Source organism: Cherax quadricarinatus, chromosome 13, assembly GCF_038502225.1.
Source record: "Cherax quadricarinatus isolate ZL_2023a chromosome 13, ASM3850222v1, whole genome shotgun sequence".
Lineage (NCBI taxonomy): Eukaryota > Metazoa > Arthropoda > Malacostraca > Decapoda > Parastacidae > Cherax > Cherax quadricarinatus.
In genome coordinates this window covers 10794085-10820679 of record NC_091304.1, presented here as the reverse complement: position 1 = coordinate 10820679, position 26595 = coordinate 10794085, and the positions used below count along the sequence as shown (strand labels likewise).

The following is a 26595-nucleotide window of genomic DNA, read 5'->3' as shown; positions in this document are numbered from 1 at the left end:
TCATCTCTGTATTGCATTCAAGAAACTCTACATATATCCTGCACTTGGGAGAGGACACTTATGAAGGCGTTTGGGTCTTGGATCACTGTCACTGACCAGGTCTTCCCGACCTGCCTTCTGGTGTTATCTGCTTTTTCTCGCTTTGTCGTGACTTGACAATGGTCCAGGGCCATTGTCAAACCACAACAAAGACCAAGGCGTCATCATAAGATTCCTTCCCTCAGTGCGGGTTATTTGTTAATTACCCCAGTAATGGTACTGTGACTTTTATTCTTCTTAATGATGCTACCCAAAGGAAAAAGTCTCTTCTATAAATATTCTATTATTACACGTATCTTATTTCACGTGTTCCTCTATACTTATACATCTCATGAAGATGACGTCCCATTGCTTTCAAATTCACACCAAACAAGGGCACCGTCCTCTCCCATCCTAGTACCTGCTGGGATGAGGTAAATGGACGCAATAACAAACTAATGGGACATTTATTAGCTTGATAAAGCTCGTGGCAAGTGAAACGTAACCGTAATAAATGTCTCATTAGTTGCTCTTGTGTCCATTTATCTAACATATTGACGGCCATTTTTACCTATAGCTATTCATCTGGTCGCTGTTTCCAGATTCCTCTAATTTCACAACCCCTCAAGGAAGGTTCCTTGATGTTGGTGAGGGGCTCTTGATTTAGGGAATTGGATCTGTGCTCCAGTTCCCCGAATTAAGCCTGAATGCCTTCCACATCCCCCCCCCCAGGCGCTGTATAATCCTCCGGGTTTAGCGCTTCCCCCTTGATTATAATAATAATAATCTAATTTCACATAAAGACTAGGCCTTACATGGTATATACACCGGAATGTTTGTGTGTAACCTTTCAGTTTATATATACCGAGAGTTTATTTTTTAATATCTGTTTTCGAGATTATACATTCTTGGTGTTAGTGTACAATTGATGTGGGTTTTAACGCATGTGCAATCGATAGACTTTTAATCTAACAAATTACCTTGAGTTATCATGTGTACAGCTAGTGTCACGAGAGAGTTTTTTCTGTTATAATTAGAGCAAAAACTAAATGTAGGCAGAGTTAAAAAGAGGGATTTATAATTATGTGTGAGGATTATAAACCGGTTGATTAGAACTAAATCCTGCTGTAGGAATAGTTCTCTCCAGGGAGGTGCCTTAATGTTGATAAAGGATTTGTTAAGTTCCCTAAGCGAAACGTTATTTAAAATAGAGACTTGTTCTGAATTACTAGACTGGCCTACTAGACTGGAGAATACACTAGACCTCATCTTCACTAACAATGATGATCTGATAAGAAATGTCACCATATCAAAAACAATATACTCAGATCACAACATAATTGAGGTTCAGACATGTATGCGTGGAGCCCCAGACCGACATAATGAGACTAGCCACGAGGGAGCATTCTCCAAATTCAACTTCAATAACAAAAACATAAAGTGGGACCAAGTAAACCAAGTCCTAACCGATATAAGCTAGGAAGATATACTAAGCAACACAGACCCCAACTTATGCCTAGAACAGATTAACTCGGTGGCACTCGATGTATGCACAAGGCTTATTCCTCTAAGAAAAAGGAGGAGTAGATGTAAAATAGAAAGAGACAGGCGCTCCCTTTACAGGCGACGGAAAAGAATAACAGAGCGGCTAAAAGAGGTCAATATATATGAAATGCATAGGGAGACACTGGTCAGAGAAATAGCAAGCATCGAACTTAAGCTAAAAGAATCCTTTAGGAGTCAGGAATCGCGGGAAGAACTAAAAGCCATAAATGAAATCGAAAGAAACCCAAAGTATTTCTTCTCCTATGCCAAATCAAAATCGAGAACAACGTCCAGTATTGGGCCCCTACTTAAACAAGATGGGTCCTACACAGATGAAAGCAAGGAAATGAGTGAGCTACTCAAGTCCCAATATGACTCAGTTTTTAGCAAGCCGCTAACCAGACTGAGAGTCGAAGATCAAAATTAATTTTTTATGAGAGAGCCACAAAATTTGACTAACACAAGCCTATCCGATGTTATCCTGACGCCAAATGACTTCGAACAGGCGATAAATGACATGCCCATGCACTCTGCCCCAGGGCCAGACTCATGGAACTCTGTGTTCATCAAGAACTGCAAGAAGCCCCTATCACGAGCCTTTTCCATCCTATGGAGAGGGAGCATGGACACGGGGGTCGTCCCACAGTTACTAAAAACAACAGACATAGCCCCACTCCACAAAGGGGGCAGTAAAGCAACAGCAAAGAACTACAGACCAATAGCACTAACATCCCATATCATAAAAATCTTTGAAAGGGTCCTAAGAAGCAAGATCACCACCCATCTAGAAACCCATCAGTTACACAACCCAGGGCAACATGGGTTTAGAACAGGTCGCTCCTGTCTGTCTCAACTATTGGATCACTACGACAAGGTCCTAAATGCACTAGAAGACAAAAAGAATGCAGATGTAATATATACAGACTGCAAAAGCCTTCGACAAGTGTGACCATGGCGTAATAGCGCACAAAATGCGTGCTAAAGGAATAACAGGAAAAGTCGGTCGATGGATCTATAATTTCCTCACTAACAGAACACAGAGAGTAGTCGTCAACAGAGTAAAGTCCGAGGCAGCTACGGTGAAAAGCTCTGTTCCACAAGGCACAGTACTCGCTCCCATCTTGTTCCTCATCCTCATATCAGACATAGACAAGGATGTCAGCCACAACACCGTGTCTTCCTTTGCAGATGACACCCGAATCTGCATGACAGTGTCTTCCATTGCAGACACTGCAAGGCTCCAGGCGGACATCAACCAAATCTTTCAGTGGGCTGCAGAAAACAATATGAAGTTCAACGATGAGAAATTTCAATTACTCAGATATGGTAAACATGAGGAAATTAAATCTTCATCAGAGTACAAAACAAATTCTGGCCACAAAATAGAGCGAAACACCAACGTCAAAGACCTGGGAGTGATCATGTCGGAGGATCTCACCTTCAAGGACCATAACATTGTATCAATCGCATCTTCTAGAAAAATGACAGGATGGATAATGAGAACCTTCAAAACTAGGGAGGCCAAGCCCATGATGACACTCTTCAGGTCACTTGTTCTATCTAGGCTGGAATATTGCTGCACACTAACAGCACCTTTCAAGGCAGGTGAAATTGCCGACCTAGAAAATGTACAGAGAACTTTCACGGCGCGCATAACGGAGATAAAACACCTCAATTACTGGGAGCGCTTGAGGTTCCTAAACCTGTACTCCCTGGAACGCAGGCGGGGGAGATACATGATTATATACACCTGGAAAATCCTAGAGGGACTAGTACCGAACTTGCACACGAAAATCACTCACTACGAAAGCAAAAGACTTGGCAGACGATGCACCATCCCCCCAATGAAAAGCAGGGGTGTCACTAGCACGTTAAGAGACCATACAATAAGTGTCAGGGGCCCGAGACTGTTCAACTGCCTCCCAGCACACATAAGGGGGATTACCAACAGACCCCTGGCAGTCTTCAAGCTGGCACTGGACAAGCACCTAAAGTCAGTTCCGGATCAGCCGGGCTGTGGCTCGTACGTTGGTTTGCGTGCAGCCAGCAGCAACAGCCTGGTTGATCAGGCTCTGATCCACCAGGAGGCCTGGTCACAGACCGGGCCGAGGGGGCGTTGACCCCCGGAACTCTCTCCAGGCCCAGGCTCTAATCTTGCTGGACTGAGTTTCCTCGCCCCGCAGAGATAACGTCATGGCACTGAATCACATTGTTCCCCCCCCCCTCACGTTTGTTTTAGTGGCAACCACCTCGAGGCTGATATGAGGCACGTCATAAACCCTGGGTAAAGACAGCCAGGAGGGAAGAGCTTCCTACCCCACTGCTCTTCATGGCCCTTCAATCTGCCTGCACCCCAACCTGGCGAGATATGGTCATTGACCAGTTCCTCATAAACCAGCTGTTGCAACACAATGGATCATGTAAATTGATGTCAGTCTTTTTTCCTTTATAAAAAATAACGACCTTAGGGAGTGCACAGTGTACTCCCACTCCCTAACACTCTGATTGTTAATGTGAAACTATAAGAAAATACCCCAAGTAGGGTACATAGTCTCCAAGTGAAGGCAATTCTGAAGTCTCAACTCTCACTATACCGTGCAGATAATACCCTAATACCGTGCAGATAATACCCTAATACCGTGCAGATAATACCCTAATACCGTGCAGATAATACTCTAACATCGGTCATCTGCTAAAAGAAATGCTAGATTTGCAATGATGTATCAACTCCATATACACACAGCAATATTAGATGGATCATTGCTTAACACTGCAATAATAACTTCCACCATAAAGTAACTGTTGAACCCTGATGCTTCGTGTCTCCAAGATGCGTGCAACATCACTGTTGAACCCTGATGCTGCGTTTCTCCAAGATGCGTGCAACATCACTGTTGAACCCTGATGCTGCGTTTCTCCAAGATGCGTGCAACATCACTGTTGAACCCTGATGCTGCGTTTCTCCAAGATGCGTGCAACATCACTGTTGAACCCTGATGCTGCGTTTCTCCAAGATGCGTGCAACATCTCCGCCCCTCAAATCTACCAACTCCAGCATTATATTCATCAAGGAGCCATTTCTCCATCAACTTCTCATGACATGTCAGAAATGTCAGCGCAATGCTGGTAAGATTTATATAAAAACACTCACTTCAACATATATTTATGTGCTGTAGCTCACACATTTACCTATTACAGATGTTCCATTTTGTGTTAATTCAGAGCTCATCTTTCTTGGAGATTATATATATATATATATATATATATATATATATATATATATATATATATATATATATATATATATATATATATATATATATATATATATATATATATATATATTACATATATATATATATATATATATATATATATATATATATATATATATATATATATATATATATATATATATATATATATATATATATATATATATATATATTGCCGAATATGTAAAACTGGTCAATTAGCAAGAACTCACTTAAAATTAAGTTCTTTCTAAAATTTTCTCTTATACGTTTAAAGATATATTTTTTTCATTAATGTTAATGTAAAATTTTATAATTTTGCACCAAAAGTATCTTAGAAAACTTACCTAACCTTATTATTACAAGAATAATTTATTTTAGCCTAACCCAACTAAATATATTTTAGATTTGTTTACAATAATTTAATACTAAACATGTGGAAATTTGCATTTATCTGAATGTAACTCATTATGTACATAACAGTAAATGATAACAAAGATAAATATTATTTATCAGTTACATAGACAAGTAGGAATTTGGGACACCTAGGTCGCAAAAATGTCCCCCTTCGATACCTACCACTGTCATATCCACAAGTTGCTCTAGACCTATTAATAACAAATGAAATATACATCACCAGGAATTCTGGTAAATATATAAATTTGTGGACTGTATATTAAAATTAATAAATGATTATATATATACACATTTACATAACAGAAGGAGAATATATCTTAATATCACTCACCAACTTGACTGGAGATTAACGTGTATCATACTCAGAAAATCTCACTGTCTATCCATGAAAATAACACTGGCCAGAGTTGCAAACATAAACTTATCTGAGGTTCCTGGAGCTGTCTTGTCCAGTCGCCTGATATCTCAAGTTATGCAGGAATGCACATCCAACAATTTCGGTTCCTATTTGAGAGGTGTCAGTCCAATTTTAACCTCTAGAGTACGAAAATTCTTCCAATTATTCACTAACGTTTGTTTTGTCTCAATTCAAAAATGGCGAGTCTCGTCTGCGCAGGCGCAGCTTCCCATTTTTTATAACATAAGTTTTATTAAATACAGTATGGCCATCTATTTACATATAACTACTGTATTTCTGGAAAATATATACAGTATTTTCCACAAAACAAACACAATTAAATATATTTTTTTCGTTAGGTTCAGGTTCAGAATGGTTTTGGCAAAATTATTGCATACACAAATTTTCACTTGTCTTATATGGCAAGATGAGCGTTGATATTTAAGCCAAGATCGCAAGTTCTGCCTATTCGGCACGACATATATATATATATATATATATATATATATATATATATATATATATATATATATATATATATATATATATATATATATATATATATATATATATATATATATATATATATATATATATATATATATTTCTCCTGTGCAGTCGACAGCCTTGAAATCTAACACCACACCATCCAATTTGTAAAATTTCGAGTATTTTGTAAACAAATCGCCATAGTACGTAGAAATTTTCCACGTCTCAATGAACTCATACACAGACTGTGTAGATTGTGGTTGAGTGCGTGTGGTGTTGCTCGCTAAGTCAGGCTGGTTAAGCAATATTAAGTTGATCTTTGCAAGCCTAGGGTTACGTACCTCTTATTCACCCTTAGCGGATGTAGCCAATGTTCGGTGTTGTGCGGTACAGCCGCTGCTGGATAACATTAGTTTGAGCACTAAAATACGTGTACACTTCAGTACACGTATTGGGAGGTCTATCATACATAAATATTCCATTAGCATATATAAATTAAGTAGATATTTGAGATTTGAAATGTTTGTCTTGTCTTGGAGAGTGAGTGTGGCAGCGCGAGGCTTCAACACCAGCTCTTTTCTGAACTGAAATATACGTAAATTCAGAATTATGCAGATAAACGGTATAAAATACCGACACGATGGTAAAGCAAACACAAATGCAGAATAATGCGATCCTTTACTGACTACATTTCGCCCACACCGTGGGCTTTATCAACTCACAAAAAGATCTACCTGGGTGAAGAGTACATTAGTATATATAGGGCGGAGTCAAGTGGAGAAAGCTGGATAGGTTGGATTTGAGACGGACCCCATGGTACGGACGGGTGTGTGTATGTTGTTATGTAGGATAACGATGAAGTTTTTTGGCGAGGGGTTTAACTATGTTATAGAAGCCGTTGTTCTGGTTGAAATCATTAGATATACAGATAAGTGATGATTCCAGGATTCTACTGTACTGAGTTCTTCTTTGGCGATAAGTCTTGCGTTTTTGTAGTTGATTAAATGGTTGTGCAAATTTCGGTTTTGAACAAAGGCGTTTCTTAAATCGTCCATTCTGCCTGCGTATTGGTATTCTGAAATACGTGTTTGGAGGTCTCTGGATGTTTCGTCCACATTTAATTGGTTGTAGTCGTTTTAAGGGATTATATATAACCTTGCAAAGGATTGAAGCTTGTCCTGTCTATTACTGATGTCCTTGAGGATGGTGAATGTGGAGGTAGATACTCGGAATGAGATACTGGAAAAGATGTTGGAAACATGTTTGACAACGGATTTGGTGGGGAGGACTATGTATCTCCTATCGGCAGTACAGTATCTTCTATGGGTGAATTAATTAATAGATGTTATATGCCCGGCATCTGCAGTCTTCAATGAAGTGACGAGGATAGTGAAGTTTAGAAAATACTTGTTCAATGAGAGAGCATTCTTCTTCAAGGAACTCACTGCTACAGATTCGGAGTGCACGAAGGAAAAAGCCAATAATTACACCACGGGTGGTTTGAGTGTCGTGGTGAGAGAAGTGGAGAAGATGATGTTGGTTGGTAGGTTTTCGATAGGCTTTAAAACGAAGTTCTTGGTCAGCTTTGCAGAGAAAAACATCAAAGAAAGGAAGAGTGTTGTTGACTTCTAGTGTGAACTGGACTGGTTAAGCTTGTGCTGGAGAGCTTGAACGTGAAGCATATGGAAGTTATGATGAAAATGTCGTCAACATAACGGAGCCAGGTGACCAAAGAGGGAAATATAGAGAAAAATCGCTCGGCTTCTATATGTTCCATGTTTAGGTTCGCCAGTGTGTCACTAAGTATGGAACCTCTGGGTAATCCAAAAGTCTGCTGAAAAAGATGATTTTCGACTGAGAAACATTCAACAGGGTCGATGAAATCTCGGGCTGGAATAAGAAAATCAAGGGAGTCGTCAACTTTCCTGCGTAGGAGACCAATAGCTAGTGTAGTAGGTACCTTGGTGAAAAGCGATGTTAGGTCTAGGTTAGAGAGTTTCTGGTTCTTGATATTAATGTTGCGAATACGATTGAGGAGATCACCCGAGTGTTTAAGATGTGCTCAACTGATTGTGCCCAAGAGATCAGAAAGGTGTTCAGCAAGAATCCATGAGAGTTGGTGGGGAAAACTGCCTATTCCAGAGGAGATGGGCTTCAGTGGAATTCCTGGCTTGTGAGTTTTTGGCAGGCCGTACATTCTGGCAGGTCTGGGTTAGTGGGAATAGTGAGCAGAAGTTTCTTCCCTTTATCAGAGTCCCTCAGTAGGAGGCGAGTCTTGCGAAGAAATGTTTTGCTAAGGTTGTCCACTTGGGTTGTTGTGAGAGGTTTGTAGGTATCTGGATCATTAAGTAGAGTAAGCATTTTGTTCCTGTTGTCGTCAGTGTGCAAGATTATCAGCGGTGATGAACTATACAATTTATCATTAAATCGAAATATAAGGAAAGATAGAAAGTGTTTATTCGCCTGGAGGTAAGAGGAGTGTCTAGGAGACTTGATTAGTGATTTTTAAGGAATTTTGAGCGCAACGACAGAACAGTTGTTCTGGGGAGAAAACAGTGGTAAATACTGTTGTGGAGAAAATGTTAGCAAAGTTTCGGGAAACGACGGTGGAGGATTTTAATTGAATTATGCTTAAAAGTTTAGCAATACACAGATCATGTTTACGAGGAAAATATAAACAAGCGTGTAAGTCATTATTATAGATTTTGCTGAAAATAAGGTTTTGGAGAGAAAGAAATAGTGGAGAACAAATGGACTTGTCAGTACACATTTTAGAATCGAGATGTTCAATGAAGAAGTGGAGGTATTGGAGAAATGGAGTTGTAGACAACAAAACAGGCGGGTTGAAAAGGGGGGTAAGAAGCAGGGATAGAATTAAGAATTTTGATGCTCAGGACAGGTTGGGATATAGTTTTGAAGTGATTGGTCTACCTATATAATGTATCTATTAGAGAAGAGAAGTGGGAAGATATTTTTAAAAGATTGCCAGAGATCATACACGCTTCCTTTGAATAAGTAGAAAGGGGACCAGATAAATTATAATGATATAAGGTAATAATACCAGGTAAAGTGTATGGTAGAAACGTTACTGGAAGAGTTATTGGGAGGACAAATGAAGAGGAACAAGGTGAATTTAAGAGAAGTGGATGTGTAGATCAAATATCTTAAATCATACAAGTGAACCGTACCTAGATGAGAAAAGAGAGATGTTTCTTTAGCATTTATACCTGCTGAATGTGTCATACAAGAGTATAAATTACTCTACACTGACAGCCAACAGGAAACAGGGTGGAATTGCTATGTACTTAAGGGTATATGTAAACTGTTGCCTCAGAAAAGCTGTAAAGGCGGAAGTGACAGACACTGAATCCGTTTACAGACCCGTAAACCTAGATAGTAACCAATGAAAACTTCTATGGGACGAAATTCCTAAGGCATCTATATGAAATTAAATTTTTCTGGGAGAATTTAACTTAAGCCAAATTGATTGGAACAATTTTTATCAGGAAATATAAAGTCTACCAAATTTCTAGAAATAACTCATGATTACTTTTTCAAAGTTTTTGTAGGAACCAACTAAAGGAAATTACCTGCTAGCAAACAGGACTCTCTGATAAATAATTTTAAGGTCAAAGTCCCCATTTTTTACGCTGTAGATTATATGGGTCTAAGTGATTATCATAAGGGAGACGGATGGATGGTGGTGATAGCTGAGAATTTGACTTTTCCGAAAACATTGTACTAACTGCCCAAGCCGCATATATTCTTAATAAAGAAATTAATCCCAATATAAATGACCCAAAATGAACGAACTATAGACTAAAACAAATTTGAGGAGAAAAAAAAAAAGTGGCATTTATAGGCGAATCAAAAGAGGAGGTCACCTTTTTGACCTATATATTCAATTTAAGAGAAAATTAAAAAAATAAGAAAAGCCAAAACAGAATATGAAATTAAAATTGTGAAGGAATCAAAGACCAACCTAAAGGTTCTTTCGGGTATATAATCATAAACTTAGGGGAAAAGACAAGCCCATTTAAATGTAACTCAGGTCAGCTTACTCTTAGACATATAAATATGTGCACTATTTTTAACACTTATTTCCTTATTGTTTTTATACAAAAGGTTACAAATGAAATCCTGGAGATCAATAATTATACAGTTCATGACAAGAATTAATTATAGAAAATCAAAGTCACTAGTTACGTAGTCCTGAGACAATTTGGTAGATGGAATCGCCTTATTTAGATTACACTGCTCACCTCTGGTCTCCGTATTATAGAATGTACATAAATGCGCTAACAATATACAGAAAGGAATGACAACATTGAACGCATGTATTAGAAACCTTTCCTACGAAAACAGCCTGAAGACACTTAATTCCACATTCACTGGAAGGACGTAGAAGTATGAGGTGTACAAATGAAAATAACGGAATATGAGGGATATAAATATTGTGCGAAGATAGCGTTCGTAGGACTGGGTTTAAGTTGGACAAATTTAGATTTAGAAAGGATGAAAGGAAGTACCGGTTTGGCAGTAGAGTTGTAGATGAGTGGAAGAAACTCCCAGGTAGCGTCACTGAGGCAAGAACTTTTGGTAGCTTTATATATTGGTTAGATAGGTATAAGAGTGGATGTGTTGGGCGTGATTTAAACCTATAGACACAGTGCAGTGTTCGTCCATATTGGGGGAGGAAAGGGGGAAGAATGCTACTAGGGGAGTTTTTTTTTTTTTAAATATGACTTCTGACGATGATAGACTGTTGAATAGCAAGTGGAGTGTGACATTTGCAGTAAGCTGTCTGCCTTGTTGTACTCCACCACCTGCTGCTGCTGTGGCTGCTGCTGCTGTGGCTGTTGCTGCTGTGGCTGCTGCTGCTGTGGCTGCTGCTGCTGTGGCTGCTACTGCTATGGCTGCTGCTGCTGTGGCTGCTGCTACTGTGGCTGCTGCTACTGTGGCTGCTGCTGTTGTGGCTGCTGCTGCTGTGGCTGCTGCTGCTGCTGTTGCTGCTGATGATGCTGCTGCTGCTGTGGCTGCTGCTGTTGTGGCTGCTGCTGCTGTGGCTGCTGCTGCTGCTGTTGGTGCTGATGTTGCTGCTGCTGCTGTGGCTGCTGCTGCTGTGGCTGCTGCTACTGTGATTGCTGCTGCTGTGGCTGCTGCTACTGTGGCTGCTACTGCTGTGGCTGCTGCTGTTGTGGCTGCTGCTACTGTGGCTGCTGCTGCTGTGGCTGCTGCTGCTGTGGCTGCTGCTGCTGTGGCTGCTGCTGCTGTGGCTGCTGCTGCTGTGGCTGCTGCTGCTGTGGCTGCTACTGCTGTGGCTGCTGCTGCTGTGGCTGCTACTGCTGTGGCTGCTGCTGCTGTGGCTGCTACTGCTGTGGCTGCTGCTGCTGTGGCTGCTGCTGCTGTGGCTGCTGCTACTGTGGCTGCTGCTGTTGTGGCTGCTGCTGCTGTTGCTGCTGCTGCTGCTGTTGGTGCTGATGTTGCTGCTGCTGCTGTGGCTGCTGCTGCTGTGGCTGCTGCTACTGTGACTGCTGCTGCTGTGGCTGCTGCTACTGTGGCTGCTACTGCTGTGGCTGCTGCTGCTGTGGCTACTGCTACTGTGGCTGCTGCTGCTGTGGCTGCTGCTGATGTGGCTGCTGCTGCTGTGGCTGCTGCTACTGTGGCTGCTGCTGTTGTGGCTGCTGCTGCTGTGGCTGCTGCTGCTGTGGCTACTGCTACTGTGGCTACTGCTACTGTTGCTGCTGCTGCTGTGGCTGCTGCTGCTGTGGCTGCTGCTGCTGTGGCTGCTGCTACTGTGGCTGCTGCTGTTGTGGCTGCTGCTGCTGTGGCTGCTGCTGCTGCTGCTGCTGCTGCTGCTGCTGATGTTACTGCTGTTGCTGCTGCTGCTGCTGCTGCTGTGGCTGCTGCTGCTGCTGCTGCTGCTGCTGCTGATGTTACTGCTGTTGCTGCTGCTGCTGTGGCTGCTGCTGCTGTAACTCGATCAATGAGCCTCCAGTGACAGAAAATATTTTCATTTTAATCCTTTGTCGTGATTTATTTAAGATATTTATGCTGCTATTGCATTTATGACTTAGTTAGATTCAACTACAAGGCTTAATTAAATAATAAAATTTACAGATAAATAATAGAGGTTATTACTAGCCACCTCCACGGTCGTTTTGTCAGTATACAATTCAACTGCATTAAGTCATAATACCTTAAATCTATATACCTAAATGAAATCTAAATAATTTCGTAAGCACAATTTATGAATGGTCGAAAAGTTTGAAAAATGGGGAGTATTTGGCTCACCAACAAGGGATTGTTTACGATCTATGTGACAGGCAATCATGTGCATGTAGCTAGTTGGTGGGATGGGTGGAGCACAATAGGAAAATAATTAACAAGCCTCGTGAAGGACTATGTTGATGACGCAGTACTCCTGTTCTGCTTCATTTTAAGTTCTCGTCACAATGTTCACTTGTATATCATCAGTTGTGTTTTCCCCTTTTCTCTACAGATTGACTGACTGAAGGGTCAGTGTGAGTAGCTTCTGTAGGTCAGGGTTGAACCCGATGCCCAACTCAATATTTCTGTAGTCAACTCGCAGATTTTGCTCGTTGTTGCCAGTCGCTATTTATATTGTAAGTTGTAATTATGCGCACTGTGTGTGGGCGTCCCTGTGTTTACAACTTTGCACACTGCTGCGTGGCTGCCTGGTGATTCATTGTTATACGATATGAAAAATCTACCATCACGTTTTATGGTGCCATTTTTTCCAAGTGGACCGGTAAGCCAGGAAAATGCCTCGGTTAAATAGGCAAAAGCTCCTCTGAGTCATCATATGACTTTCAACCATGTCAAGAGAAGTTTTCAAATTTATCCTGACAAGTAAAATACCACCACCAACCTGTTTACAAAAGCATCAGTTTGGTAAACGAACGAGAGTGACGTCTGCCAAAGAGGGAGAGGTTTGTTGATTAGTCTCACACGCGAACAATTCTTGTTCTAAAAATTGCTTCTTGAGTCTGCACTGAAGGGCAAACCAAGGTGAGAATACTGTCTTACTACACAAGCAGTGTTTGTAGGATTAAATAAGTATATAATGGCAGGGAATGGAGGAATAGTACGTGAAAAATAACAATTAAGACAATTTTGCTGTAGAGTAACTCATTAATGCTTAACAAATGGGAAACATGAAAGCCAATCATTTATAAGATCATATCACATATGCCTCTTCAAGGAGTGATCAGAGGTGTTAGTGAAGACTAGTAATCCACAACGGCAGAGCATATTAAAGGATGCTCACAGCGTTTATTTAAGACAGTGTGGTAATACCACAATAACAGAGCCTCTTAAAGGATATTCACAGCCGTCAGTGAGGAAAGCGTATATACAGAGTGGTATACGCTGACACAGCACATTATTATTATTATAATCAAAAAGAAGCGCTAAGCCACAAGGGCTATACAGCTGACACAGCACAGAATGGAATTTCTAGCAAACCGTTAGTCACTTCACTATTACAATTATTGTTGCCAAATCAGTGCAGCCAAATATAAAAATTACTCCTATTAAAAATTACTCCTGTATGTGTCCATATATGAAGAAGAGCATATAATTCCTCAGTTTCTGAAAAAAACCATTGTAATAGCATTAGAAGGCTTATGAATCAAGGTTAGTTGTTGGGTCAAGTGCACTGAGGGGATAAATAGTTTTTCTCTGAAATGAATAAAGAATTCCCAGAGAGCAGCAGTTACCGCAGGTGTGAGAGACGACTCTGTGTTAAGTAGAATAACCCGGACGGCAACTTGAGATGTTCGAGTGGTCCTTGAAAGGTTGAATGAGATGTACAGCTGATGTAAACGGGAAGTGAAGTATCCTTCATATCTGAAGAATATTTCCATCTTTTTGAAAGCATTCTTGGCAGTTGTAAAAATGTGGTTTACAAGGTATTTATTGGCAAGACAAACTGAGAGATATGAAGGCTTGTAGTATCCACTTGATCTGGCGAAGGCCATGAATTGTGGAGACAAGCACCTAATAGCTAACAGTTGCAGCTGCTGTTGACTACCAGTAGGATCATTGGCTTTACTACAATCCTATATGTGTCATTATATCAGGACTGCTCTTGCTCTTATGGCAAAGACCTGAGTTAAACGTCTTCTTTGACGAATAAACAAAGAACAAGATACAGTAATCAGTGATAACTTGTATCCCCGAGCGTTCTCCAAAATTTCTCTCCATTACTGATCCACCAACCACTTTCCCTCTCCACACTTCACACTTGTCCTCTGAAACTGTCGTCAACCAATACTACATAGAAGTGTTCTGACAGAATTATAAGTAACCTCAAGATATGTTTTGAAATCACACTTGTTTGGCGCCATACATTTAAAGATTTTTTTCCTATGAAGGTACACATGTGGCCAGAACAAACCATTGGAACTGAGATTGTGTCTTTCCTATAAGAAAAAAAGGTGTCAAGACAGTACTTTACATAATTATTTTTTTTACTGGGATTTGGTGGTTTACAATCACTCTGTATTCTACCAGAAATTTTGTTACGACTACCTCAAACACTGAGTCATCTTACTATGGTATGATTGATGGTTTGATCAACCTTAGTGAGTAACTAATCCCAGAAGCCATTTTTCGGCCTAAATAACGGGGAATATGACTCTCGTCAAAATTTAATGGTAAAGAGACATGGCAGTATCTCATTTCGTTGCTATACTCAGCAGCCTGTAACTCGGGACGGGTCATGGCTATGGATTGGCGTCAAATACTCGTCTTTGTACTGGGACTAATAATGTTGCTATGATTATTGTGGTTATGATATCTGTAATATGATAGCGAATTCGTCACTACAAGAGCAGGATATTCGTGTTGATAGTAGAACATTCGTGAAATGGATGAACATTGGTTATAATGACAGCTAAATTACAATAATATTTGTAACTTTTATGATAAAAGCATTGGATAGCCAAACCATACGACTCAATCTGTTACATCTTTTAACCTCAATTGGTAGCACTAACTCCTTAGTCTAATTCATCAAGTGCTTTTACAAAAACCACAACTACGTTTTATTTTTTTTCAATGTCTCGGTAATTTGGTGTCCCGTAGCTCGGTTGATAGCGCATTCAACTCACACACTGAGTGTCCGTGGTTTGATTCCCGGTACGGGTGAAAACATTGGTCGTGTTTCCTTATGACACCTGCTGTCCCTGATCACCTAGCAGCAGGTACGTACCTAGGTGTTAGCCGGCTAGTGTGGGTCGCATCCTGGGGGACACAATCAAACTGCCCGAAATGCTGTGCATAACCAGGGGGCTGTCTATATAGTATGTCAGTGATGTTAGCTATGGTCTGTACAAGTTGTATCATGTAGAAATAAAAGATTAAACCACTGGTGAACACTTATTTTCAGGCCAATGATATTACACTGATTTTGGGGTAAGTTTGTGGTGCTGATTACGAATATGTCATCGGTTTTGCTTGACTGGCTCCAGTTTTTAATCAATTTGGTATCCCATTGAAAAACCTTAAAAAATGTGAAAAATATATTAATCACGAGGGACTAACTTACAAATTGCATTGAAATTATTTTTTTTATATCATGTAAAAGTCACATCATATAATATATACTAGCACTTCGTTCTATATAATAACATATTAACATAATAAGATAATTCAAATACCCCTAATTACTGTATATGAAAACACTGACTTTCTTCTGTGTTGGTCATCAGCACAGTTTCGTTGAGTGAGCAATTGCAAGAGATCCATATTGGTTACCATTGTGCATTAAGACACAATTCAAGCTTCTAATGGAGCTGTCTATAAACAGTCGCCAACCTCCTGGTCGATATTCAAGTCCCATTGGAAGAAGAATAGGAATGTTATTGCAGTGTACAAGGTCTTCATCTTGGCTGAATTAAGGAAGAACTTCAACGTCTCTTGTCAGATAAGCTGTTATTTTAACATCTTGTTGTAAACTTCTTTTCGTTTAGTCTGGATGCTAAAAGTTCAGATGCTTGCTTTGACAGACTGACGTCACGTATCAGATCATTGAGGTCTTCTGGGAGAACTGCTGGGGCTGTTGATATACTTACTTCTTAATTACGTCTACTGTTATCACCTGTGTTACATCCTAAACTCTGAGTTTCTTCAACATCTGACAATGGAATGTCAAGCAGTGTTGTAAACACTGGTATGGTAACGTCTTCACTGTGTGGCACAGTGATGCTTGCTGACTCCAGATTAGGATATTCCCACTTGACTTTCTTGTATCGATTGAAAACTTTCACATTCACTATACAGAAATAACAGTTGTCGTGTTGGTTTTTAGGTTCTCTCCACACCATAGACACACCCAAGTTTAAACTTTTCCTCTGACTAATTTTCCACTGTCGTCAGGCACTGGACAAGCACCTAAAGTCGGTACCTGACCAAACGGGCTGTGGCTCGTACGTTGGATTGCGTGCAACCAGCAGTAACAGCCTGGTTGATTAGGCTCTGATCCACCAGGAGGCCTGGTCACAGACCGGGCCGCGGGGGCGTTGACCCCCAGAACTCTCTCCAGGTAAACTCTCCAGGTCTCCAGTATTCTACACAGGTTGTGCAGACCATATGGGAGCCCAAGACTTGTCTTGTTCTCGAAGTGCCACTCCAAAATAAGCAAAATAATCTTCCTTTGCAAAACTTGTGATTTGCCACAAATGTGGGAAAATGCATTGTGATTGTTTAAGCAGACTCTTCGTGAAGAACTCATGTTTATATGCAAAAAATAACAAAATGAAGATTGCAATATTGTCACGTGGTCGTTGTTGATACAATTCCTCGAGTTAAATTTTAAATAAGTTAAAAATAAAATTTTAATCTATTAAAACTATGTATATACAGAGTTATGGCTAAGCTTTCTGTTAATTTAAGGTAGGTATGCAATATCTCACAAATTATATATATATATATATATATATATATATATATATATATATATATATATATATATATATATATATATATATATATATATATATAAATATATATATATATATATATAGTGATAGTAAGAAAACATAGGGAGGTACCACTTCTAGAACTTTACTTGGGAGCCTCATCCTCAGAGAAGACAATAAACGTACCTCAGGGAAAACTCAAGGTTCTCCCCGGAGCTGTTTGAATATTTTCTTCTCCAGTCAATCATTCCTCCCTTTCCCTCCATATCTTTCCTCCCATACAAATTAAATTGTCCAGTAGGGCGTCGTATCACAAGGACAAAATACTGTACTTGCTTGACAGTAACTTTAATCCAGGTAACCCAGTGACAAGTAGGATATCGAACTTGAAGGCAGCGAACAATTTTGCAAGGTCATCTTCCATGGGGCATTAGACAAGTTTTGTGATGGTTTTTGCAGGCACAGCATCCTGCACGCTCCTTTAACCTTTAACCTGCTTGACGTCAAACCCACAAGCAAGAGATCATACTTCCGTGACTGCAACACTGATTTAATTTTGTTTATATAAGAATAAACATAAGAACGCTAAACGATCTCAAGCAAAAAAGGCCATAGGCTAGTTTTATGGTTTACATATACGTTTTTTCACTTAATCACTTGCTATGAAGAATTTAGTAGACTAATGGCAATTCATAATGTCACAAAGACTCGTCTTGGATTAAAGTGTTTAGTACTATAGATACATAATACTATAGGTACATATTGAATGGTGTTTATATTTATGTATTCATTGAGTTTACTCGAATCCTTTTCTTAAAAACTACTGTGTTTGTGGTGGGATTTCAAGTGAAATGTAGTCTTAATGTCGACCTCATGCGGTAGATAAGCTTCAAACCTAGTAGCACTGTTGCGTAGGCATTATGAGATTTCCGTCTAACCTCCCTGATTACTGAATCCAGGTTATTCCTACTGTGAGCTAAACGCTCTACTACTGAACTTCGAGTCACTGACAAGATAAATACATATCGCTTACGCTTCAGGACATGAAGCTGCACCTTACCGTAGTAGCCGCGTCTGAGCGGCTTAGCCTGACCAAAAACGAATCACCCCTACTGTTTGTTTAAATTTGTTCACGCTCCTGGCTGATGACCTGAAACAAATTCTGGACGAGGATTACGGGTTGTGAAAAAAATGGATTTTGAACAGTTTTGCTTGCCCTGAGTTACGTCATTGGTGAGGGAACTGGTCGTGACACTTGGAATTTAGTACTGAAAGTTTGATAAAGCGTTGAATAACCCAGGTATCTAGCACTTTGTAAGTGAAACAGAATTTCACCACGAGGGGTTGAGACTACACTTAGAACTGGCATAAGGCGTGTGAAAGTAAGAATGTGCAGAGCATTCCAGTCTATAGTGTGTTACCTTGTATTCCAGGGAAGGAGGTAAGGATGACTGAGCACCTGGAAGAGGCCACCTCCACTTCCCTGGATAGAAATGTAGCCAAAGAATTATTTTATATCTTTATAAATAATTTAGGGGATGAGTACAAAAAAGTGTTTGTTGAGGGGTGTGTGCTTTTGTCGGAGACTGGTTTGTTGGTTGTGTATTTCTGTCAGACTGGTTTATTGGTGGAGGTGTGCGTTTGTCAGACTGTTTTATTTAATAGGTTGAGGTGAGTGTTTTTGTCAGATTGGTTCGTAGGCTTAATTATTCTCGTCCAGCTGCTACGTCGTAGATTAAAAAATAAAAAACTTGTTTTGTGTGACTTTTTCTAAATATGGTTAAGAGTTAGTATCGTAGTTATTTACACACACACACGCACACACAAACTCACTCACACACACATACACACATACGCACACACACACACACACACACAAACATATATATTCACAAACAGGAGAAATGATTTACAAATATTTCCTCTTAGTCCACATCAGGATTCGAACATGCAAACCTGGCATCAGAGTACGCAGTACTTTACCACGCAGCCCAACTCCAGTAAGTATGGGCTCCTAGCCGAAGCTAGACGGTCACTCTCTCATACCCCGCACCACCAGACTTGTACAAGCAAATACGATCACAGGAAGCAAAGGTGCTTCCTGTGATCGTGTTTCCTTAGACCTCCTCTTCTCTGCAACATTGCAACCTCCCGATGTGTTGACTGCAACACGAAAGGCCTAGAGCTATCATTCAACTTCCCCCATGCTTGTGTCGCTTTATAGTTTGGCGTCAGAACTGGACAGCTCAACCTATTTGTTGTCATTATTAATTTCATAAGTTATTATGTTACTTTTGGCATCTCTAAGTTTGCTCCAAGTCAGGAAAAAACTTATTTAAAAACATGATGATAAATTCAACCTAGTGATAGTGCCGATTTTAAATTCCATACACCAAAAATAATTCTTTTATGACTTTTTGAATATTAAAATTGTCAACTGCGTTACAAATCAATGAATAATAATTCTGTAGTCATGTGAAGAACGTTTCTTGTGTGTTGCTATGTAAATCCTCCCTGATGTTGTAACAACCTATTTTGTAACTATACAATACCTATTATGATGTAACTACAACTTTAAAATATATTCTAAGTTGGTTATATGAAACTTTAAAACCGACTCTTAAGTAGGTGACTGATAATCGCTTACTCTGTTGTACAACAATGGAACTGTATTATCATACTGATGACTATCCCGCCTACCATAGTTGAAACTTAGATGTTTGGTGTTAGTTAAGTACACGGGACACCTGCATTTACCTGTTGTAACTGGTGTTATAAGCTACACTACTGAAGATATAAAATGTGAAGGAGTAGACTTTAGGGATCACCTTCTCGGCCAGGCACTCTTGTAGGAAGCTGTCTGTTGTGTAAGCTGAAAGCACCAAGAAAGGTATCCAGATAACGTTTGCATGACATGTCTACTGCAACATAAGATATAAAATACCGTAGGTATAACTCACCAGCATATAGCATGAAGAAGAGAAACTTCAAGGGCATCAAGTCTGAAGACAAAAAGTTGATCTTTATATCTCTCATGAGTTTTTCCCACATCTTGCCGATTGGTGTCTGGGGTCCTAGTTGATAGATTTTTCACACTCCCACACTCACTGTCCGCCTTCCCTCACCTTGTAATTATTTAGGTGTCTTGGGCTTTGCTGCAAGTTAAACATATATATTCACTCGTCACATTTCTCCAAATTTAATTTCGTTTTAATATTTTGTACTGTAAAACTCGCAAAGACACAATGTAGAGGCTCGCGGTTTCTTTAGCACCAGTCCGAATATATTGCCTTTGTCATCGTAATTATTGTTCGTTCCAGATTCAACACTTTGGATGAAGCACCTGAGATTACCGCAATTAACTTAGATGTGTTTGACAGGGGTGGATACGAGTGCGTGGAGAGAGCGTGGAGTGCGTGTGCTTGTGGGGAGAGTTGAGAAAAGTAAGTGGCACCTGGACTAGTTTAAGCTTGTTAAGCTCCGCCTGGCTACCCTCTTGGTGACCCTCGTAGCTAGCCTCACTCCACATTCCTTCGTTCCACACCACAATATTTACCCCTGGCCTTACCTTGCTCTCTCTCATATGATGCTCAAGAATTATATTGCCTTATGACCCACGCTACACTTTCCCATTAATAACAACTTCACGAAATGGCTCTTTAACTTGTTGGTTTATTTAGTAGAGAGCAAGAGATACTTTCCTTATGGTTTAATTCGCTCAGTGCGAATTAAACCATAAGGAACACTCAGCATCTCTTCAGATGGCCAAGAGGAGGCATGGATACTGGACGTAGTAACCAATCCCACGAGGGCTTTCTTAGTGCTGACCAATCAGGCAACAGCTTGCATAGTACCACATTACTAGGCCAGTCACGTGACTTAAGGTTAGGAAGCTCAATATATTATACTACACAAGTGCTATTAGCACATTGTACTAGTAGTACATAGGTACAAGATGATATAGCGTCGCTCACGGTTACTATCGTGTAGCCTCACAGACTCGATTCTGGATTCCAGGACTTGATGGCTGTCCAGTTATGTTTATTTAAGACGTGTACGAAGCCACACGGGTAAACCATAACAGCTATTAAAATTACTTCTCTGTACTTAGGACGTATAATAGAGCACTTATTGTACTGTCATTATTACCTTGTTGGTACACAAATAACTCGCACATAGAAGAGAGAAGCTTACGACGACGTTTCGGCCCGACTTTTACAAAGTAAATGGTCCAAGTTAGACCGAAACATCGTCGTAAGCTTCTCTCTTCTATGTGCGGGTTATCTGTATATCGTTCCAGTCACGATACTGCGCCTTTTTTTTTAATTCTTGTTGGTGCCACTTACGAATTTTTATTAAACTTTTGTGTTAGACGCCCGTTAGTTTTATAAATGTTTATGAATATATATTTATGTTTATTAAAAAAGTACGAAATTTCATACGATCAGTTGAAAAGACAAACCCGATTTTCTTGCTTATTCAAAATGTGACTGGATTCTAGTCATGAATGGCTGCTGGAACTGAAAAAAGGCATCTGGCTGTTTCTGGTCTCGCAGCTAAATCAACCGGATTATCGAAATTAGTGAGCAACGTCTCTGTACGTAGTAATTCACAATTATATATATTACGAACCTGGGCGATTATTCAAGGTTTGTATGACAGGTCAAGTGTCGAGAGATACTCAGCTAGGGAGCTGTTTCTCTTTCCTGATGCTGGTCCAGGGATTTTGATCCGAGGAACTGAAGCTACCCTTTCCCTTGCGTTATATTAACTTAACAAGGACAAGTGTGAAGAACTCAGACAATATTGCTTAGCCTTAGCATCTAATAATGATAATTATTATTATTATTATTATCATTATTATTATTATTATGGGAAGCGCTAAATCTGTAAGGGCCATCAAAGGCTATTGAAATGGGGAACTGGGAGGCAATAAGGTTTCTTAAAAGGAAGTGAAGAGAAGCTTCAATTTCTTGGATCAAGAACCTTCACCGGCGCCAAGGCGCACCTCTCCAGGGACCGGACTTGATGCTGGTGACTGACCATAAAGTTATAAGGTTAATGGAATCATCTTATTTCCTAGGCTGCTGTGGGAGGCTTACATAGGCTGCTGTGGGGGTTTACCTAGGCTGCTGTGGGGAGTTTACCTAAACTGTTGTGGGGAGTTTACCTAGGAAATTGTGGGGAGTTCTCGTAAATTATTGTTTGGAGTTTACCGAGGCTGCTGTGAGGCGCTTACGTAGACTGTTATAGGAAGTTTACATAGGCTGTTGTGGGGAGTTTACCTAAACCGCTGTGGGGATTTCAGGAACGCTATTGTGGGGAGGTTACCTAGGCTGCTGTGGGGAAGTTACCTAGACAGCTGTGAGGAGGTTACCTAGGCAGCTGTGGGGAGGTTACCTAGGCTGCTATGGGGAGGTTACCTAGGTAGCCGTAGGTACCTTAACGAATATTCTGACTTATTTGTAGTCAAGGTTATGATCAAAATCTTACAAGAGTGAATCACCAGCTAAGCAAACTGTGTTTGGTAGTGCACTCACACTCACACACACACACACTCACACACACACACACTCACACACACACACACACACACACACATAGTTGTTACAGTTACTTTTTGCTGATGACACTTTGCTTTTGGGAGATTCTGAAGTGAAGTTACAGAGAATAGTGGACTAATTTGGGAGGGTGTGTAGAGGAATGAAGTTAAAAGTGAACATAGGAATGAGCAAGCTGATGAGGATAACAAACGAGTTATTTAATGAAAGACTGGATATCGAATTGGAGGGAGGGAGAAAGAGGAAGTGAATGTGTTCAGATATTTGGGAGTTTACGTGTCGGCAGATTGGTCTATGAAAAACTAGTTGAACCATAGAATTGATGAAGGAAAAAAAGGTGAGTGGTGCATTGAGGCATCTGTGAATACAAAGAACGTTATCCATGGAGGCAAAGAGAAGTGCATGAGAGTATAGTGGTAACAACAATCTTATATGGGTGTGAAGCATGGGTTTTGAATGTTGCAGCAAGAAGGCGGCTGGAGGTAGTGGAGATGTCGTGTCTGAGGGCAATGTGTGGTGTAAATATTATGCAGAGAATTTCTAGGTTGGAGATTAGCAGGAGTTGCGGAGTTACTAAAATTATTATCAAGAGTGCTGAAGAGGGGTTGAGATGGATTGGACATGGAGCAAAATTGGATGACTTGGAGGGTGTATAAATCTGTAGTGGAGGGAAGGTGGAGTAGGAGTCTCCCTAGGAATGGGTAGAGGGAAGGGGTAAAGTAGGTTTTGTGTGTAAGGGGCTTAGACATCCAGCAGGCGTGTGTGAGCGTGTTTTATAGGAATGAATGGTTTTTGGGACTTGACGAGCTCTTGGAGTGTGGACAAGGTAACAGTTTGTGAAGGGATTCAGGGAAACCGATTAGTCGGACCTGAGTCCTGGAGGTAGGAAGCACAGTGCCTGCACTCTGAAGGTGGGCTGGGGATATTTGCAATTTAGGAAGAGCACCTCTGTAAAGACAGTGATGGAGTGAATGATGGTGAGTGTTTATATTTTCGGATCACACTAGTTTGATATTATATAATATATATAAATATATATATATATATATATATATATATATATATATATATATATATATATATATATATATATACATATATATATATATATATATATATATATATATATATATATATATATATATATATATATATATATATATATATATATGGCGCTCCTCTTGGGCACAATGCAATCGATCTGATCCTAGAAAAAAAATCTCAGACCTCCGGACGATGGAAGGCAGGATGAAAGACACTGATACACATGATGCCATCTACCTACTCACCAGGTGCCTGTCAATCCCAAAACTTACCTACTTTCTGAGATGCTCCCCAGCCTTCAGCAGTCCAAAACTCAAGGAATATGACTCTCTCCTTAAGACCATGCTAGAGAGTGTATTGAATCTTTTCCTGGAAGATGGACAGTGGTTGCAAGCCTCACTTCCGGTCAGGCTTGGAGGGCTAGGAGTATGCAGATCCTCCAAGATTGCTTTACCAGCTTTCCTATCCTCTTCCATAGCATCAAACGAGTTAATAAGACAAATTCTTCCCAAAAACCTCAGTGACTCAGCAGGAATACAGGACCCTGACTATGCCAGTGCCATCTTGCTGCTCCAGCACTGGCTCACAGTCAAGCTGGGATGGCCCAATCGCTGAAAAGGTGCTTCCTCCAAAGGGTGAATTCCTCCAAACAGTTCCCATATCGGCAATGGGAACACGCCTTGACCCTAAGACCCTCCGTATTGCAGTGGCTCTGTGCCTTGCTGCCCCAATTCACACGGAATATACGTGTATCTGCGGCGAAGCGCAAGCCGACCAATATGGTCTACATGGTCTCAACTGTTCCAAAACCAAGGGCTGGCATGCAAGACACAATGATGTCAATGACATCATAAAGAGAACCCTTACTACAGCTGGATGCCCAGCCGAGAGGGAGCCCCGATCACTAGTAGCCAACAATACCCACAACCCAGAAAACCGCCCAGACGGGATCACCATTTATCCTTGGAAGAATGGCAAGCTCTTAGCATGGGACTATACCTGTGTGTCCACACTGGCTGACACGTATATCCGTCACAGTGTGGGGCGACAGGGAGGAGCTGCCGACCACAGGGAGGAGCACAGGATCAGCAAGTACAGGGACATAAGCCAACAGTATCAATTTGTCCCAGTGGGATCAGAGACCTTGGGATCATGGGGAAAAATGCCACACGTTTCCTTAAAGAACTGGGCTCCAGATTCATCGACACCACCAGGGACCCAAGGGCAGCCACTTTCATGTTCCAGCTCCTCAGCGTGGCCATCAAGAGGGGAAATGCTTGCTGCATACTTGGCTCGCGTCCGGCTTCGGAGGAGCTGGAGGAAATTCATAATCTTTAATATATTGTACCATTGTATTCATGGTTGTGTTTCCTGTAAATGTATTCTGTCTATTAATAAATTTTCTCATAGAATATAAAATATAGGGGGTGGTAGGAGAAGAAAATATTCAAACAGCTTCGGGGAGAACCTTGAGTTTTCCCTGAGGTTGAGGTACGTTTATTGTCTTCTCTGAGGATGAGGCTCCCCAGTAAAGTTATAGAGGTGGTACCTCCCTGTATATATATATGTATATATATGTATATATATATATATATATATATATATATATATATATATATATATATATATATATATATATATATATATATACATATATATATATATATATATATATATATATATATATATATATATATATATATATATATATATATATATATATATTTATATAATTGGGTGTGTAATTTCAGTAGTGCTAGGCATCCACATTCATTTGCTGACCGGACGAGTACACAAACCTGCAAGTATCACGCCAAGACAATTCTCCTTTTTTCACCAATGCACTCGTGGGAAAGGTCAAGATTTGCTTGGTGACAGCCACAGACATTAAAATTCCATGTTGAATGTTTCGAGCATTAACTGCAGCTATAAGCTATAAGCAGCTATAAGCTATAAGCAGCTATAAGCTATAAGCAGCTATAAGTTCTCACATCTGAGTTTCTCAGCTGAGTAGCTGTTTGAACAGATTACGGTAATCTGGTGTATACATATCGAAGACATGTATACACCAGATTCCCAAGGCATGTATACGACAAATATGTAACACTAAAACGTTAAAAAAGTTATAGATATTTGCTAAAACGTTTTGTTGAGGTTGTCGAAAATTTGATAATTTTCCTGTGATTTGTGTATAATAATTGTTGGGGATAATAGTGTTTATTATCATCAGTTTTGAATGATGATGAAAATTTTTCTTTTTCGGGCCGCCCAGCCTAGGTGGGAGACGGCGGCTTTGTTAATAAATAAAAAAAATAGTGTTTATGAAGACGGTGTGTCATGTTGATGTGTCTTCTAACAGGTGATAATTTACCCTATAATTTCCTTATTAATTGTAATCAGTTAATTAAGTAAAATGTAATTATTGTAATTATTGGAAAAGTTAATATTAGGATAAGGAAAATGTATTACACACCTGGAAGTATCAGTAAATTTAAATAAATGGGTGTATAAGATAAACGTTTTACAAGGGACAGAAGATGGCATAAAGTTACGAACGGACCGGGAGTTTGTGAATATTTTATCGAGTGTAATCTTGGCCGATAGAAACAGCGGCGGAATTTCTTCACTACACGGGTCCGAATATATAATGAAACTTAGCTATAATGATGATATATGGAAAACAGGAGGTGGTAGCTGAATGTGACGCCATATTGCCTGTCACATATATCATCTAATAATTAATGTATGCCTCCGGTGTGTATTGAACTCCTTACAACAGATAAGATAGGTAGATACTGGCCAATATTCATGTTGCCTTCTGTTAGGAGTCCTTAGGATATATCACCAAGATAAGTCATATGCTCTTCACCTGATAAAATAAAATATTTAATAATTTATAATCGTGTTGGAAAAATAGATCAAAC

At 40.0% G+C, this 26595-nt stretch overlaps 1 protein-coding gene across 2 annotated transcripts in view; it reads right to left on the bottom strand.

Moving 5' to 3' along the window:
• LOC128688665 (major facilitator superfamily domain-containing protein 6) overlaps positions 1-20495 on the bottom strand; it is a 58764-nt gene extending 38269 nt beyond the window's left edge. Inside the window, exon 1 of one of the 2 annotated variants that reach the window (XM_053776593.2) lies at positions 20027-20495. In XM_053776593.2, the coding sequence (XP_053632568.2) occupies positions 20027-20117 (91 nt within the window). In that variant the 5' untranslated portion in view covers positions 20118-20495. The remainder of the gene's footprint in view (positions 1-20026) is intronic. The other variant, XM_053776595.2, reaches the window with a different exon arrangement.
• Positions 20496-26595: the final 6100 nt, after the last annotated feature.